Genomic DNA, 17,779 nt, shown 5'->3' with positions numbered 1-17,779 from the left:
TACCATGTCTTTTCCTTCAACTTTTTGGTGTCTCTATCGGCTTTTATTACTCCTTATGCTAGTTCATTTAATTTGTGGCATCACCATATCGGCCATGCACATCCTAATGCTTTAGTTCAATTACTACATTCCACGCAGACTAGTTTTACCAACTCACCCTTCGCTATATGTACAATATATGGTCTTTGTAAGAGCCATCGCCATTCCCACTCTCCCACTGTGTCTAGGGCATCTTTCCCTCTACAACTGGTACATTGTGATATATGGGAGCCTTCTCTTGTAATGTCTTTAAGTGGTAATAAATATTAAGTTTGTTTTGTTGATGATTTCTCCCGTTTTACTTGGTAATATCCTGTCACTACTCATGCACAATTTTTACCCACCTATATTGTTTTTCATGAATTTTTGGAAACTCGACTTCAATATAAACTACAAACAATATAATGTGATGGTGCACCTGAATTTCTCTAATCTACATTCGCGCTCACCTTATTCAACGCGGCATTCACCAATGAGTCTATTGCTCGTATTCTCCTTTTCAATAAGGAACTATTAAGTGAAAGCATTGTTACCTTGTTGAAATAAGCCTTGCTCCTTGCTCTCTTGACACAAGCTAGCATTTCATCTAGATTTTGGGAGTTTGAGCTCAATACTACCACCTTTCTCATCAACGAACTTCCTTTGCTGCTTATTGGTAACATTAGTCCATGGTAAACATTATTCCAAACTCTTCCTAAAATTTCTTATCTACACGTATATGAGTGTGTAGTATTTCCCTAATTGCAACCTTATGCTCCTCACAAGCTGGCCCCACGATTCAAGGCATGCATTTTCCTTGGCTATCGCGGCTATCACCGTTATTGCATACTCATCCGCAAGTTCTACATTGATATGCTATTTTTTATGAAACAAGCTTCACATTCTTCTACAGCCCCAGCAACTCCCATTCCGAACATAGTGCTCCTGCTACCTTTACCTCCAGTCCCAACTTGCAATACAAATCCACAAATTGTGCCTCCACCTCAACATCTCTGCCCTAATCCTCAACATCACCACCTGCCTCAACAGTTGCACCGTCCTCGCCAGCAACCTATCCTCTTGCAACTACTCATTTAGTAGTTTCCCATCTCAAAGATGGTACTATTTCGCGGAGGACTATGAACTGTCAACACACACCTGTACCGACAGTTACGGCTCATCCTTACATTGAACTCATATGCTTCACTTAGGCATCTCGTGATCCTTAGTAGCGTGTGGCCATGGTAGCCGAATATACAACCATACTTCTACATGGAAACTTGAGAGCTTGATCCTACTCATGCACATGCTCGCCCCATTGGATGTAAATGGATCTTCAAAGTCAAGTTTTGAGTCAATTGTTCTCTTTAATGGTATAAAGCCCGTCTTGTAGCCAAGGGATTTTAACAACAGGGATGACTGGATTATAATAAAACCTTCAACCCTATTGCAAAAACTAAACTATTACAATTCACATTGTCATTGCTCTTGCTTATTCTAAGGGGTGGAACATCGGTCAACTTGATGTAGATAGTGCTTTCCTCCATGAATATCTCAATGAGGAAGTATCTATGGTACAACCCTAAGGATTTGTAGATGCAACAAGGCCACATCATCTTTGTCTTCTTCGACATTCTCTTCATGGCCTTAACTAAGCTCTTCAAGCACGGTACTAATGGCTTAGCTCTTATTTAATTGCTCTTGGATTTTGAATGTCGAGTGTAGACTCTTCATTATTTGTCTACATACACCTCACTACAATATGATACTCCTTGTATATATGGACACATCATCCTTATAGGTTCTCCTCAAGCTCCATTTGCAAACTCCCTATCGCTCTCCAAGCTGAATTTGCCATCGAAGATTTAGTCCCTTCATTCATTTCATTACTTCCTTGATGTTGAAATACAATCCACTTCAGATGACCTCATCCTCCATTAGGCCAAGTTTACTCATGACATTCTGGCTCACTCCAAAATGACCGATGATTAGGTTGTTTCCACATCATGCACCACCTATGAGCCCATCTCTCTCCACCAAAGAGACCCACTTCTTTATTGAAGTACAATCGACGCTCTACAATGCCTAATGCTTGCACAATCAGATATTGCCTACTCTACTGATACTATGTATCAGTTCCTCAATGCCCCTAACACAACTCATCCACAATCAAAACTCGGGATGAGAACACCTAGAGTGTCAAAACTTGACATAAAGTACACTTAAGTGTCAAAAGTTCCAAAATATGCACTTAAGTGCCAAAATTGAAGAAAAATGGATAATTTAAGTGCCAATAGCAAGAAATTCCAGCCAAAATGTCAATGTTGTGTTTTTCTAACGAGATAAGTGCAGAATGACGTCATTTTGCACGCTGATGTGGCTAGATAAGTCGAGAACAACATCATTTTGCACACTAATATGGCTAAATCAGCTGAAAATGACATTGTTTTGCCTTGAATTTGAGTTATAATATTAATATTAATTTAATTTAATGAAAACTACATTTTTTTTTATAAAAAAAAAAGGGAGATTGACTTGTATGATGAGGGCTTGCATAGCCCTCGCCCAAGCGTTCTGCAACCCTTTTTTAGGAAAATTAAATTAATTTAATTTAATTTAATTTATATTAAAATTCAAATAAGAGGCAAAACAATGTCGTCTTGGCTTTTTTTTGCTGACTCGGCTTTCCGACGAACCATGTAAGCAAGGTAAATTATTAAAAAAAAAAATGTCACGTGGGATTTATGGGATCATTCGCCAGAGTTGGCATTGAAATGTCCCAATTTTCAAAAAAATAAAAATAAAAGCGGCATGTATATTTCATAACTTTTGACACTTAAATGTCCATCATGCCAAGTTTTGGCACTTATACTGTATTTCTGCCATCAAAACTCCATCTTGCAGACACTCCTTGACTTGGTATGTTGATTACTCGCAGTTCATCAATAGCTATCCATTCCTTTTCAAACGCAAGCTAGGCCGGTGACTGTGACAATCGGCGCTCTGTTGGAGGTTATTGTGTTTTCCTTGGTCGCAATCTTATTTCTTGGGGCTCTTGCAAGCAACAAATTGTAGCAAGTTCCAATACAGAAGCTGAATACAATCTGAATACAATGTTTAGTTGATACAATGCAGAACTTATATGGATTGAATGTCTCTTGAAAGATCTAATTGCTCTTTCACCGCTCTTTGGTGTGATAATTTATTAGCATTGTATCCGGCTACAAACCCCGTCTTTCACCCTCACACAAAGCACGTGGAGATTGGCCATCATTTCGTGAACGACTAGCTTGTGCGCAGCTCTACCTTCACTTCATTTCGTCCGTGGATCAGCCTACTAACATGTTCACCAAAGGACTCTACCCCATACGTTTTCAACTTCTACGATCCAAGCTGACCGTTCGTGCCACCCTGTCAACTTCCGCGAGGGGGAGGGGGCTGTTTAACAAGTCAAAGTTGACCACGTCCACATCAACTTCCACCCAGATCAAGTCGCCACATCACTCGAGCAATTTGCATCTTCCTGTTCTCCTTCTCAAGACTCGGTTCATTGAGAAACTTTCAACTCCTCTCAACACGAACATCCAGGCAACCAAAATGACATTCAATCTAAAATTGATTTCTCTCTCTCTCTCTCTCTCTCGTTTCTAATTTCTAATTTGTATTTCTTGCTCTTCAGTTTTCTCTTAAGGTCCATATTTTAAGCATCCTCAATCAATTACAGAACTCAATGTTTTTTTTATCTTTATCTTCACTTTCTTGCAATTTATCTTTCCTTGTAATTTATATCACTGGCAACAACTATCCCCAGTGTTGTATTTGTTTTTAACTCCTTGTCATTTACTTTCCCATCCAAAATTGACAAAAGACCCTTCGCAACCTTTGTCGATTCATTTATCAATCCATCTATATTTGTGAAAGATGTTTCATCATGTTTTGCGAAACATAAGTCACACCTCACGCTAAAACACGTGAGAGACTTTTTCCTTTTTTAATGAATGGAGGCAGCTTAGAACACAGGCGAAGAGAAAGGCATGGGTAGAAGTTCGCCTTCGAAAGAGAGAAAATCCTTGCAAACCGAGTTTAATTTATTACATAAGATCGATTTCAACGTTTTTTCAAGTCACTTGACTATAGAATTGAAGTAAATCCATCGAAACTAGATAATTTTCTCTCCATATTAAATTAGATTATGACATGCAATTGCCTACAGCTTGGTTTAGCGACGAACATGGATTAATGGGCGCAAGCAAAACTAAATTAAAAGGATATACTCACTTAGAAAGACATCTTTTGCGAATTGTCAAAAAGAAATAAAATGAACTCATTTGGTAAAGGAAACAAACATCAACAAATCAATATGTTGTCGTTTAGGTTTACTTAGCATTACTCATACGATTCTTGTTAACAAGCATCAAAATTTACAGTTTTTCTTTTCCCTGGGTAGTGTTTAATTGTATCTCTGTCTATCACATTAAATGCAAATGGAACGTACAACCTCACATCATGAATTCGCAAAATGTCCATTTCTCATGATAAAAGCCGCACCAAGTAAGATTTGAATGCGATAACTCATCGCTTTTTCAAGCCAAGACCCACACTTACACTAGAAAGACAGCTTTGTTTTCTAAATAATTTCAATTGGGCTAAAGTCCAAATAAAACATGAATAGAGGTGATGATACCCGATTTGAAATTTGTGTTTCATTACCGCCGATCAATGCTAATCACTAATTTCTGAAATGAAGGCTTTCAACTGTCGTTTATCATGATAGATTTTTTGTGATGTGTGATCATCTTGTGAAAAAACGCTCTCAGAAGATAAGAAAAGGACATTCTTCGGCATCTTCTACGAGATTCACTGAACTTTGAATTGTACAAACCTTTTTGGCCATGAGCCATCACAAGTGTCGACTGAATAAGAAGAGGAAATTCTATAGGGTCGCATGAGTTGAAAAGTAGAGGTTGGGAGACATTTGTGACATGGAAATGAGAGTGTGTCATTGGGACTTTACCAGAGAAAGGAGAAGTCGTCTAGACTTAATTTTTATGTTATGGCTGCCACCTGATCGATAATGGTCTATCTGAAAAGACAGCAGCGACGTTTCCTTACGAGAAGAAACGTCCATAAGGTGCCAATAATGACTTAAGTATCAGTGCTTCCCTAGCTACCGAGTTCATTCATTCGTCATTTGCTAACTCAAATAGCGAAGGGTCAATTCGGGGCAAAAATCCGAATGCCTTCACCTGTCATGTATTAGTGCAAGTCGAACTCCTAATGAAACCACCGATGTGACCTTTAAAGACTAGATTGTCCATTAACATTATCTTTGAGAGTGAGAGAACATGTGGTTGTCTTCTATGGTGAGCTTATTTTGTTGCCTTATCAAATTACCCCTTTTTTTTATTTAATTATTGACAAGCTTTTAAATCTCATTTTGCAATTCCAATTTGCCTATTCGGTAAGAGTGGTTTCTCTCATAGAGAGAAACCCAAAAGTCCTTTCTATGTAGAGTGTATGATGCGAAAAGAGTTGTACGAGAATTGCATCCTTAATAATGAGTCATGTTGACAAATATTTTCGATATATTTAATATTTTATTTTTTATTGAAATAATACAAATTTCAAGACACGCTACCTAACATGAAGGTAATTGGTGCATTGGCAATCAATACATTGGGAATTATAAAATTTCATCAAACTTAGTGTTCTTGAAACACTTGTCAATATAATTTTCAAACTTTAACCTAAAGGCCTCCTCTTTTCGTGACATTCTGAATTTCATGACCTAAATCTTTAACATTATATGTTTGTGTATAACCTACGCGACGCAATTAGTCAGAGTAATGGGAAATTTTTTAGCTCTTGAGCTAAACGTCACACGTTCAAATTTCACTAAGTTCATATAAATTGCTAAGTCCCATATGCATATACCGCAAAAATGAATCTAATAGTTCATGAAGCTTAGAGAATATTTTAGGTTGCGTTTGGTTAAGCTTTTCTAATGGACTTTCAGCTTCTAAAATCCCTTGAGAAACAAGCCTGTCCAAGAGGCTTTTAGTCAAATGCTCGCCTTGAGAAACCTAAAAGCCCAATGTTAATAGGGATCGACTTTAGGATTTCAGCATTGGCCCAAATGCTAAAACAAATTTCTTTCTTTTTCAAAACTACTATCATAATTTTTTTAGTTTTCGATTTTACCTCTCATTGTTCCAAAATTACCCTTACCTCCACTAAAGTCCCCAAAAAGTTTAATATTTTTTAATAAAAACGAAATCTAAAATCCCTTTGTAAAAAAAGATTTGCCAAACACTTGTTATGCCAAAATAGTTTTACAAATTTTTTTTTATCAAACACAATTTACATTTTCCCGAAACTTTTTAGGTCAAAGATATATGCATTTCCTCATGACCCATTTTCAAAACTGAATTAAACGCACCCTTAATAACCTTCAAATCATCTGTTTTTACTCATTGGTACCTTAATTATGTAAAAAAAAAGGAAAAAAGAAAACCATATGTGTGGCAAATTTTTTTCTAAATTGCATTATATAGGACCATCTTCCTATGCTCTCTCCTTCTCATCTACCTTTTTTAATCTTGTCCATCTCCTTTCTTTATTGCCCGTGGGGTCGCTTCTCTGCAACTCCCAAACTCCATTCCCAACGAAACTACAAAAACCTCTCCCTCTCTCCCTCTCTCTCTCTCTCTCTCTCTGCGAATTATGGAAATGGAGAGCCCAACAATATCCGCACAAGAACCCCACCACCACCACCATCCACAGCCACCGCAGACTCTGTCTCCTTGCGGCAGCGGACGGCGGAGCAGCAGCGCCTCCAACTCGCCGGAGTTCGAGTTCTGGATGGTCCGGAACCCCATCTTCCCCCAGCCGGAGATCCTCTCCGCCGACGAGCTCTTCGTCGACGGCGTCCTCCTCCCCTCCACCTCCTCCACCTCCACCAGCCCGACCCGCCCGACCCCGCCCCCGAGCACGAAACCGGCCCCGCAGGTCCGGAGCCTCCCGCTCCCGAGGCGGGCCTTCCCAACGCCCCCGACCCGGATCCGGAACCGGGGCCCCAGCTGACCCCGGCGTCGTCGTCGTCGGCGGCCACCGCCTCGAAGCGGTGGAGGGACATCTTCAAGAAGAGCGAGAAGAAGTCCACCAACCACCAAGAAGAGAAGCCGCCGCCGCCGCCGCCGCCGCCGCAGGCGGATAAGGACAGGGAGAAGAAGAAAGAGAAGAAGAGCAACGGCCGAGGCGGTTCGGGCTCGGGCCCCACCGAGCTGAACATCAACCTGTGGCCCTTCTCGCGGAGCAGATCCGCCGGGAACGGCGGCGCCCGGCCCAGATTGGCGGCGTTCGGCGGCCCGAACGCCCGGAAGGTGAGCAGCGCGCCGTGCTCGCGGAGCAACTCGGCGGGGGATTCCAAGTCCCGGAAGTGGCCGAGCAGCCCGGGCCGGGTCGGGGTGCATTTGGGCCGGAGCAGCCCGGTCTGGCAGGTGCGCCGTGGGGCCCCGCCGGCCAAGGCCCCCGTCCCTGCCGCCGCGGCCTCCTCCGACCCCGCGGCCCGCGGCGTCGATAAGGTCGTCCTCAAATCAGAAGCCGCGGCGGCCGAGACCCGCCGGAGCAAGGCGGCGAGGGGCGGCGCCGGCGGCGGAGCAAGCAAGGCTAGGGTGTTGAATTTGAACGTGCCGATGTGCATCGGGTACAGGCACCATTTGAGCTGCAGAAGCGACGACAATGGCACAATCCGGGTGACCGGAGCCGACTGCGGCGACACCAACAGCAGCGGCGGCGATGGCGCCGGCGCCGGCGGTGGTGGTGGCAGCGGCGGGGGTAGTACTAATATTTTCAACCTCCGGAGCCTTTTTACCAAAAAGGTGCACTAATTAACAGCATATTTTCTAGACCGAGCTTTAATTTTTTTCCCCTTTCGTGATTTGTTTGCGTCTATTATTTAATATTTTTGTATAAAGAGCGAAATCTAAGTTATATATTGTTATATTTTGGTGTATAATTAACCATGAAAAAAGCTTGCTGCCTTTTGCTTGTGTCTGCTTTTCGATTGTTCCTCTGTTTCTTGTCTGTTTGTAGCTGTCCTTTTTTCTCGATTTCTTTATTCTGTGACAAAAGAAAATTTCACCTAAATTCAAGGAATTAATGGAATTGGCAAGAAAATTTGGAATCTCGCACCCATGAAGCACTTCTGTCGATTTCAAAAGGGATTTCTCGCGAACCCATTAACCTCGATATTTAGATTTATCTCGATTTTCTTTGTAGAATCAAAGAAAATTTCAATCAAAATTGGGAATTTTAATTGGAAAAAAGATAATAGAAAAGGAAAGAGGGTGAAATTCGATTGGCGTGAATGAGACGTGCTTTCTCTCCCACGCATGCGAAAGATAAAGGGCATTTCGTCGCACGAGGGTCCAGCAGTAGCTTTACTTCAGGTGCAATTTATCAGAAAAAATGATTTAATAAAATATCTCCTTTTTTTTTATATTTAAGATTCATTATTTATTCTTTTTTGAATTCCTTTTTTATTTTGTGCGTTATTTATCCACGAGAAAATTCCCGTCCCATTTTCAGTGGCTCTCAGTCAGCGCACGCTTGTCTCGGTTGCCGTCCGTTCGCTGAGCTCGAGTGCTGCTCTTCCGTCCTTTTTATTCTCCCTTTTAACTTTTTGGAGAAATTTTCTTTTTCTCGATCCAACTTTTTGGAGAAATTACTGTTCTCCTTTTCCAAGCATGGAGCGACGACACCGGTTTTGGGCGGCAATTCTCACCCCCCAAATCCGAACACGATTCAAACTCGATTCGCGTTAGCAAAGTCGGTGCATTCGATCTTGACTTGAAATCGAAATTCAAAAGTGTGGTCCAAGTTCGTTCAATCGACAATCTCGAGACTAATGTCTGTTTTTTTAATCAAGACCCCCTTTTTGACAATTCCACAAGGTGAATGAAAACCTCAAAGAGATTAAACAATTTAGAATAAAAAAAGGGCTTGTCCATCTGGCCTTGGGTTACGCCATAAGTGAAGATAACTTTTTCATAACCCATCCAAAAAGGCATAGTTTTTATTGGGTATTTTATAATAAAAATAAAAGCTACCAAAAATTCCAAACTTTATTGATATATTTACTTTAAACATTCTTTTTGTGACACCAAAAATTATTAACTTGTACCCTACATCTATTCCAAACCTGTATAATATGATATATTTACTCTAAATTTATTTTGGTAACATTAAAAATCTTAAACATAGAAAAATTATAAACTTGTCCATTTACTTCAAATCTTTTTTTTTTGTAACACTAAAAATCTCAAACTTGTACCCTATCTATTCCAAACCTGTACAATATCATATATTTATTCCAAAATCATAAATATAGAAAATTTTGTGAAGTAAATGTATTACACAAATATAATTTAGAATTTTTAGTGTCACAAAAAAATTTAAAGTAAATAGGTTACACAGGTATTAGTTGGGGATTTATTGTATTACAAAAAAGATAAGGATAAATATGTTGCAGTTGACAAAATTTAAGTTTTGGTTTTTTATGCTTTTTCCCTTATAATAAAAGGAGAAAGGGGAGAAATACGGGTTAGCAAATAACAACAAATGCGGCGCCTCTATTGTGAAATTTCTTTCGGTCCAAGGATGTCAGAAGGGCCGGGCGCGAGCAGTGGGAAGTGGATGGGGCGTGCTTTCGGGGAAGGAATCATTTAAGTGCCTTTTCCTGGGGTCAACTACAGTAAAAACCTCAAGGAAGGAAGAGAGGAAAAGGCGGGTGATTCCCGCAGAGAAAGAGGCTGGAATTTGAATGCGCATCCGGAGCTCTCTCTCTGGCGCTCATTAAATGGAGGTAGGTTTGCACGTCGGCCAATACGGGCATGGACGCTGATGGATGTTGACACAGCTTCCCGTGCCTCGAGTTGGAATAACGCTTTTGGTGGGGGGAGGGGGGGGAGATGGAAAAGGAAATGACATCCACACTTTTAAGAACGCTGCAAATGATCCCCTTTTGAAAAGTTGCGATCGGGACTTACCCGATCGATGAGAGAGACTAGGGAGGCGTCTCGCAGGCGCGTGATTTACCTTAATAAGTGGGTCAAAAAAGGTAAGCGACTAAGTTTCCTGGACTGCATTAACCTTTATTAAGGTTGAGATATAGTGCTTATAAACCTAGGATTGGATGTGAGTCTCCTCTTGTGCCAGTGCTAGAGTGTTTCGTGACTCGATATTAAGAGCGCTGGAGCCGAGGTTTAGCATTTCTAAAACCCTTTAACCCAATGTAACTACCATTTAGCATTTGCATACATTATTCCCGAAATGCTATTTTAGGGTCCCAACTTTGGCATCACTGATCTTACCCTTCATTGTTCATCTATCTATGACACTATGAAACCGTCGCTATAAATTCGCGGAGGAGGTGAGGGGTGCCGGGCTATAAATGTTGCTTGGCTCGCCTTGCCAAGATCTCTATTTATTTATTTTTTTCCAGATCTAGCTCATTAATGGCCGTGCGACTCCAGTAAAGGGTTGCCCAACGCTCGTGCTCAATTTTGAGCCCTAATTGATGGAGTCGAGCACGGGTAAATTCGAGATGGAGAGATCTTGAGATGTAGAGCTCAAGGAAGAGAGGGCAATGATTTGCTAGCCCAATGGAGGGGGCGATGGGGCTGTCACTCACTCGGGTTGTCCTTATCAAGGTCGCCCGAGGTCGCCAACTCTGACCATAGAGAGACATGATAGACTCGGTGATACCTCGTCAACACTACCTCCCTTGCATAAGACACATTTCCTCACAAACAAGGCGCATATTAATTTTTTATGCTCTACAAGAGGAAAGAATATCTTTTTCTTTTATCATCAATGAATGATTTAAAAATATTTATTAGTATTTGAATTTTCCATATAGGCATCATTCGAGGATCTCTAGCGTAGCGACGCCCACCGAGGGGGCAAACGAACATGGGCCGTCGGATGGTTCGCTTGCCACGGACGGCCCCGATCGCGTCCCGGAAGGAGCCCGTCAAGCACGACAAGGACTATGCTAGGCGGGCTTGGACAAGCCCGAACTGGCCCAATATCAAACCCGATTCGGCCCTATAAATTGGGCCTGGGTCTTTAATTCGGGTCAGCGCGAACCCGCCGGCCGAGCATCTCTATCTTAAACATGTCGTTGCTTGAAGAGTAAACCGCCAAACGGCAAACGCAAAAACCCTAAAACCTCGAGACGCCGCGCGCCGTCCGCCCCCGCCCCCGCCCCCGCCCCCGCCCCCGCCCCCGCCCCCGCTCCGCTCCACGCGCCGCCAGCTCCGGCCGTCGTCTCGCCGCCGCCGGACCGCCATTGATCGCTAGCCAGAAGTGAATTGAGAAGCCTCGTTAAGGAGCGGTAGCATGGCGGAGGAGAAGGAAGAGGTGAAGACGTTCAAGGAGCTGGGCATATGCGAGCAGCTGCTGGAGGCTTGCGAGACCCTGGGGTGGAAGAACCCGACGAAGATCCAAGTGGAAGCCATGCCTCATGCTCTCGAAGGTGCCTCTTCTTCGTCAATATTCGATTTTGGGGATCGTTTTCGATAGGGCGAGCCGTGTCGTGTCGATGGTCGTGTCGTGTCGATGGGTCGGTCGCCTCGAGGCTAGAAAGCGAGCGAGAGTGCGAGATTATCGAATCAGTTCAATCTTTGTTCCGCTCAAGCGATGAGCTCGATACTTATGTAGAATTCTGCTTAATTTTTCTTGAAAGGACCGAACTTTGTTTAGATTCTTTATGCTGCGTGAAAACTTGAATGATGATATCGAGTGGATTGTGCACTTAAAGGTGGTTGGTTCGCGTATTTTTGGTAGATTGTAGCTAGTTCAGAGCATGAAATCTTTGAACATGTCGTTACACTAGTGAAGGCAGATGCATTGTAAAATATTTGTCTGGTTTAATGGCTCCTTATTGACGCGTCTCTATTGCGTTTTCTGGCTATCAGTGTTAACTAGACTTAAGTTACTCTGATGAGATATAGATGCTATACGCGAATTGATTTGCCTTGCTTCTCTGTCTTTTGTTCCATAGGAAAAGATATGATCGGTCTTGCACAGACAGGGTCTGGCAAAACCGGGGCGTTTGCTCTTCCTATACTGCAAGCTCTATTGGACTCTCCGCAAGCCTTCTTTGCTTGTGTGCTCTCTCCTACAAGGTTGGAGTTACTTCACTTTATTTGGCGACAAGCTGATACTGTGGCGTGTCTTTCTGTAATTAGTGGATAATGCGCCATTATATTTTCTAGGGAACTAGCAATCCAGATTGCTGAACAATTTGAAGCTTTAGGATCTGGCATCGGAGTCAGATGTGCTGTGGTAAGCTTTTGGCTAAGTAATAACATTTCAAGCATACTGTGGTGTTTGTAATTAAGATCCCCATTCCTGTTTATTTGGAAAAGTTGCCTTGCTGCTGGTACAAACCTTTTGATAGTGGAATAGACGGGCCCTTTCACATGTACTTGCTCTGCATTTTTTGTCTGATTCATATCGGTGAACTTTCACATGAATCAGTGAACTTTCACTTATTGCAATTAATCGGTTTTGTCAATGTGTGCGTGGGCTGCCCAAATCTGCATCTTTTGGTATTTGTGAAAACATTATATTCTTTTAGAAAATAAAAGTCTCCTTTTAAAAGTGTAATGTGAATAACAGAACATAATAGTGAACCAATTTGCATCTAGTGTGTTTTATCCCCTCATTTGAAATATTTCTTGATTTCAGCATCTGTGAGCTCCACTGTCAGAAGTAGATTGAAGTAGATTCAGTTGGTGATTGAACTTTGCGTGTCTTCAAGCAATTATGCTAGTAGTTTTCTTTTTGTTCTTTTGTCTTTGGGGGATGTGTTCGGCAGCTGTTTGATGAAAGTTCCAGACTGCAATTTTGCATTTGCACATGAGTGAGAAGAATATTTTCTTGTTGCTGCTTCCTTTTGCAGCTTGTTGGTGGAGTTGACATGGTGCAACAGGCAATTGCCCTCGCAAAGCGGCCTCATGTTGTTGTAAGTACCGCTGATTAAAACATCATCTCTCAAGTATCTGTTTCAGTAGACTGCTTGATTTGTGTTTCATATTTGGGGATACTTAACTGAACTAGTGGACATAAACCATCTCAGATTGGCTCTTCCCTTCCTTCCAGTATATATCAACCATTTGCTGTTATTTGCATGTTAATTGAGCTTAACTTCAAAAGCTGAAATTCTAAGCTCATCCAAAGGTTCAGTAGACGGTTTCAAAATCTTGCTTGATGCCTTTGGGCATATTATTAAATGTTGAGGTATCGTACCTAGGTGTTTGTATGGTAATCTCTTCTAAGATGCATCATCTATAACAACTTGCTTAGTGAGTGCTATATTCCATCAATAATTGCCTTTTATCTTAGTTTCTTGTGCAGTCACTATACTGGCATGCTGTTCGGTAAATTTATCACGATACATCTATTAAGTCTTCTGTTAATACTTATTATCTTTTTATATCTTTTCTTGGACAGGTGGGAACGCCGGGACGTCTTCTCGATCACTTGTCCAACACCAAAGGCTTTTCTCTTCGCATGTTGAAATATTTGGTAGGCAATTTGTACAGCGTGGGCCATGCAAAAAAGTTTATGATGTGGTTTATAACATTCTGTATGTTTGATGCTTGCGGGAAAATGTTCCATCAATTTATTCATACTAAGTCAAAGATTAAAAAATTCTGCCTGAGCTTTTCTCTGGTTCAAAATTTAGACTAGGCTATATTTCACGCTTCACGCTTCTAAGAAATCATATAACATTGTGCCTAGTGCACTGTTGCGGAGAGATTGGATGCGATCATTAGAGAGAACTTATTAAAGGCAGTATGTTGGTAGAAATTATAAGTCTAGTGATTTGAGGTGACCATGGTATGTATGGACTACTTTAGAAGCAAATTGCATTTAATATTTAGGGTGTACCTAGACCCTTACACAAACTTCTAATCAGAAATCCTTGAGGAGGCGAGGCGAGTTTTGAGTTCTTATTCTAACTTGACAAGCATTTACAGTCCCTGGTGATTTGGAGTCATTCTAGACTGCAACATGATTACTACTTGTAATGCTGATGCTGACAGTGATGCAACATCTGCTCTTCAAACAGGTACTAGATGAGGCTGACAGGTTGCTAAATGAGGATTTTGAGAAGTCCATTGATGAAATTCTGAATGCTATACCACGTGAAAGGAGGACATATCTATTTTCTGCCACTATGACGAAAAAGGTAAAGATGTTGTGAAGTACATAGGCTTGGCAATTCCGTGGTGCCATTTAATAGGGATATTTGTTTTATCATTAAAAGAAGTAGTTCAAATAACATTGCCATGGCATGAATCTTTCCAATCTCCTTAGATTTTTGTTGAAGGAACTTTGGGCATTGAGTTTCTTTTAAAACACCCTTAGTAAGAAATTTACCTTTTTCTTTGCTCTGAGACAGATTTAACCTTTTCTTTTTCTTTTCTGTTTTATTACACACTTATCTTGGCTCGAGTGACAGTAATGGGGACTTAAGTAGGTCATAGAGTTAGGCAAAATACCGTGATCGTTACTTTCAAAGTTCTTTAATGCTGTTGGCGTGTTAGTCTTTCTCAACCAAGCCATCGCAACTTCTACTTAGTATGATTAAAAGTTGCTGATGTGATGGTTGGATATCCTTTTGGTGCCTATTCAAAAGAGAATTTCAGTTCTTTTAGTCTAGAAGATGACAGCTTGATGGACCTGCTTGGAATATCATCTTATATATGCTTTTAATTTTCAGGTTAAGAAGCTACAGAGGGCCTGTTTGAGGAACCCTGTGAAGGTATCGTTAGCAATTCCAATATCATTAAAATCTGTATAATTATCATCTAGATTCTATTATTGCAGTATTCTAATCCTGCACTTGTGCAAATCTCTTTTTACTTTCAGATTGAAGCTGCATCTAAATATTCCACTGTTGATACACTGAAGCAGCAGTATCGCTTTGTTCCTGCCAAGTACAAGGTATTGTCCTTTCAACTGTGGGCCTATTTGCGTGAGATGTTTACTGAGCCTGCCTGCCACCCTTTCTACTGCTTGTGTACACAATGAAGCTAGCCCTGATGGTGCATCCAATATCTGCATATGTTATATTGTGAGAATGTGCCAAACATCATAAAAAACGTGGATGAATTCTTCAAGAAAGATGCACTGCTTGTATATCATGAGGGACATGACATAGGAAAGAATGTGATTAATGTGGCCAACCCACTTACTGGGAAAAGGCTTTGTTCATTTTTGTTGTGGTTGTAGTTGCAGTTATGTTGGGGCACTGAGGAAACTTTAGAAAAATAAAGATCTGGCTCTAATTCTATTATGTGGAGTAACATTCTAGGTTAATTGTATTTATCACTTCAAGACATTGTAGGTACTTTATATTGAAACTGTTGAAGTAGGTTTTCTCTGTTCTGTTGATTTGATTCCTCTTAGTCAAACATTTTGTTTGCTATTGTACAGGATTGCTATCTTGTTTATATTCTCACTGTGATGGCTGAAAGTACGACAATGGTTTTCACTCGAACATGTGATTCAACTCAAGTTTTGTCCTTAATTCTTCGAAATCTCGGACTAAGGGCAATTCCAATCAGTGGTCAAATGAACCAGGCATAATCTCTCTCTCTCTCTCTCTCTGAGCACATTTTTATCAGCTCATAGCAAACCACATTTGGAAGGTATGTGCTGATCTTTGGTCATCCAATTTTTCATGGCAGTCCAAGAGGCTTGGAGCTTTGAATAAGTTTAAAGCACGAGAATGCAATATTTTGATCTGCACTGATGTTGCAAGTAGAGGACTCGATATTCCGGCAGTGGACATGGTTATCAATTATGACATCCCATCATCTTCTAAGGTAAGGCTCTGCACTACTTTTGGTGGTTTTAGATGTTTAGTTTTTGTAGACCTACTGAGCCCATTCTTTTTCGTGCCACCTGGATAAGATGGACAAATTTTCTTCTCTGGGTATTGCTTTTCATAGCCACAAATACTAAACCCAGTTAGAGAAGCAAAGTTATAATAAAGTATACTAATGTAGCATAAATCCGAGCATCTGCAGCTTTGGCAGCCAATACCCAGAGGTCCAATCTAGGCTTGATTAGCTAGCTGGTTTTCCAGGACACCATCTTTAACCGTAAATGGCATGATACCCCAGCCCCAGGGACGAAACGCACATAACTCGTTTATGTCTAGCTTTGTGGACCTGGGATATTTTGTTTTGGCATTGGCTGATGGGGTAAAGTGGATCACAGTTGCATTCTCTCAATTATCTGTGCTTTTCTGATTCAACTTTTTATGGTAGGATTATATACATCGAGTGGGAAGAACTGCTCGAGCAGGACGATCTGGTGTTGCTATCTCACTGGTGAACCAGTACGAGTTGGAGTGGTATATACAAATAGAAAAGCTGATTGGTGAGGAAGATATACTTTTATGTCTAGAAAAGCTTTACAGTTTTATGGCTTTTCGTTAGACTAATCGAAAGATTTACATCAGGTAAAAAGCTACCCGAGTTCCCTGCTCAAGAGGAGGAAGTATTGCTATTGCTGGAACGTGTTACTGAGGCCAAAAGAATATCACAGATGGTATTGCTTTGTCCCTATATATCTCTGTGCGCGTGTGCATGTGTGTGGTTGCTAGGACATATATTCAACTGAAATGCACATCAATGCTTTAGTGAAGTATTCATGTCCAATTTAAACCAGGGTTAAGCTGAGTAAGACACAACACAAAACGAAGCCTTAGGAAACATGTTGATGGGCTTGATTGTCAACGAGGGAAACTTTCTTGGGCCACCCTAGGAGCCTATTGCCATAGTAATTGCCCAGCTGCAGTAAAATGGGGGGAGGGGGATATTGTTGTGATCTGATGGCGTGAGCAGATGCTCCAAGAGGCCTAGACCCTCAATTCTGTTTATATGCAATGAGTGGGCAGCTTTTCTATGTTGTGGTAAAACAATATCCGAAATTACATAGTGATGATTAGCATTTTTAAGTATACAGCAGTGGTTTGGGCAATTTTTGGTCAATCCCGCAGAGTTAAATATCAAGTGAAGCCTCCATGGCGTGTCCTTTTAGATAGAGATGATGCTGAGTTTACAGTTCTTGGACTTTGCAGAAAATGAAAGAAAGTGGTGGCAGGAAGAGAAGAAAGGCAGGAGGAGATGAAGGTGAGGAAGAAATTGAAAAATACCTGGGTAACAAGAATGGGAAGAAGTCCAAGAAGTCGAAGAGATAATGAGATCTGACTGCTCAAGCAAGAGTTTTCATTGTCGATCCAGTGGCAATGTAAATTTATCGGATGAGGCATCATTCATCAACACAATGGACTGGGTTCATGGTTTTTATTTTCAAAGAAAAAAATCATCCCTGGTTTTTCTCCGATAAATGTTTGTCACTGTAAATTTCAGGAAATGTTCCATTCTAAATGAGAAGATATTGTGATAATGCTCAGAACTTTAGTCTCCTTAAGTTCGTTTGATATTTTGTTTTCATTTGCTTGAGTGTGGATGTTCGGATGTTTGATTATGCACCCGGGGTATGAGAGCCAACTCCGTCTCAACGACCAATTGGCGGGGCTTCGCTTGAGTCCACATGATCTGATAGCTAAAACGGAGTGCGATTACATGGACCGGAGTTATACCATACTAGATCCTTTCTTGGCAGGCTTAAATACATTGAGGCTCACCCTTGCGTCTTTGGTTTGACTTGA

The 17,779-nt window shown here is 41.2% G+C and overlaps 2 protein-coding genes across 2 annotated transcripts; both read left to right on the top strand.

Moving 5' to 3' along the window:
* Positions 1-6,747: 6,747 nt before the first annotated feature.
* On the top strand, positions 6,748-8,076 carry LOC104442931 (translation initiation factor IF-2). The gene is given in 2 exon segments (XM_039311166.1): positions 6,748-7,017; positions 7,020-8,076. Coding segments are annotated over 2 exon segments (1,158 nt in total). The 3' UTR covers positions 7,908-8,076.
* Positions 8,077-11,259: 3,183 nt separating this feature from the next.
* On the top strand, positions 11,260-17,561 carry LOC104441436 (DEAD-box ATP-dependent RNA helicase 10). The gene is made up of 13 exons (XM_010054589.3): positions 11,260-11,557; positions 12,086-12,209; positions 12,300-12,369; positions 12,989-13,051; positions 13,540-13,614; positions 14,162-14,281; positions 14,816-14,857; positions 14,965-15,039; positions 15,532-15,678; positions 15,786-15,923; positions 16,371-16,482; positions 16,565-16,653; positions 17,186-17,561. Exons 1-13 carry the CDS (start codon positions 11,422-11,424, stop codon positions 17,303-17,305), a joined length of 1,311 nt encoding a protein of 436 aa, XP_010052891.1. The 5' UTR covers positions 11,260-11,421; the 3' UTR covers positions 17,306-17,561.
* The last annotated feature ends 218 nt before the right edge of the window (positions 17,562-17,779 follow it).

The sequence above is a fragment of the Eucalyptus grandis genome, chromosome 4 (assembly GCF_016545825.1).
Source record: "Eucalyptus grandis isolate ANBG69807.140 chromosome 4, ASM1654582v1, whole genome shotgun sequence".
Classification (NCBI taxonomy): Eukaryota; Viridiplantae; Streptophyta; class Magnoliopsida; order Myrtales; family Myrtaceae; genus Eucalyptus; species Eucalyptus grandis.
This window is presented reverse-complemented; position numbering and strand designations above follow the sequence as displayed.

What these genes read in the sequence shown, in the direction of transcription:
- LOC104441436 (XM_010054589.3), top strand. Translation starts at nt 11,422, where the DNA reads ATGGCGGAGGAGAAGGAAGAGGTGAAGACGTTCAAGGAGCTGGGCATA. An exon ending in ACATCCCATCATCTTCTAAG is followed by an intron (nt 15,924 to 16,370) that starts GTAAGGCTCTGC and finishes TTTTTATGGTAG; the next exon opens with GATTATATACATCGAGTGGG. An exon ending in CCAAAAGAATATCACAGATG is followed by an intron (nt 16,654 to 17,185) that starts GTATTGCTTTGT and finishes TGGACTTTGCAG; the next exon opens with AAAATGAAAGAAAGTGGTGG.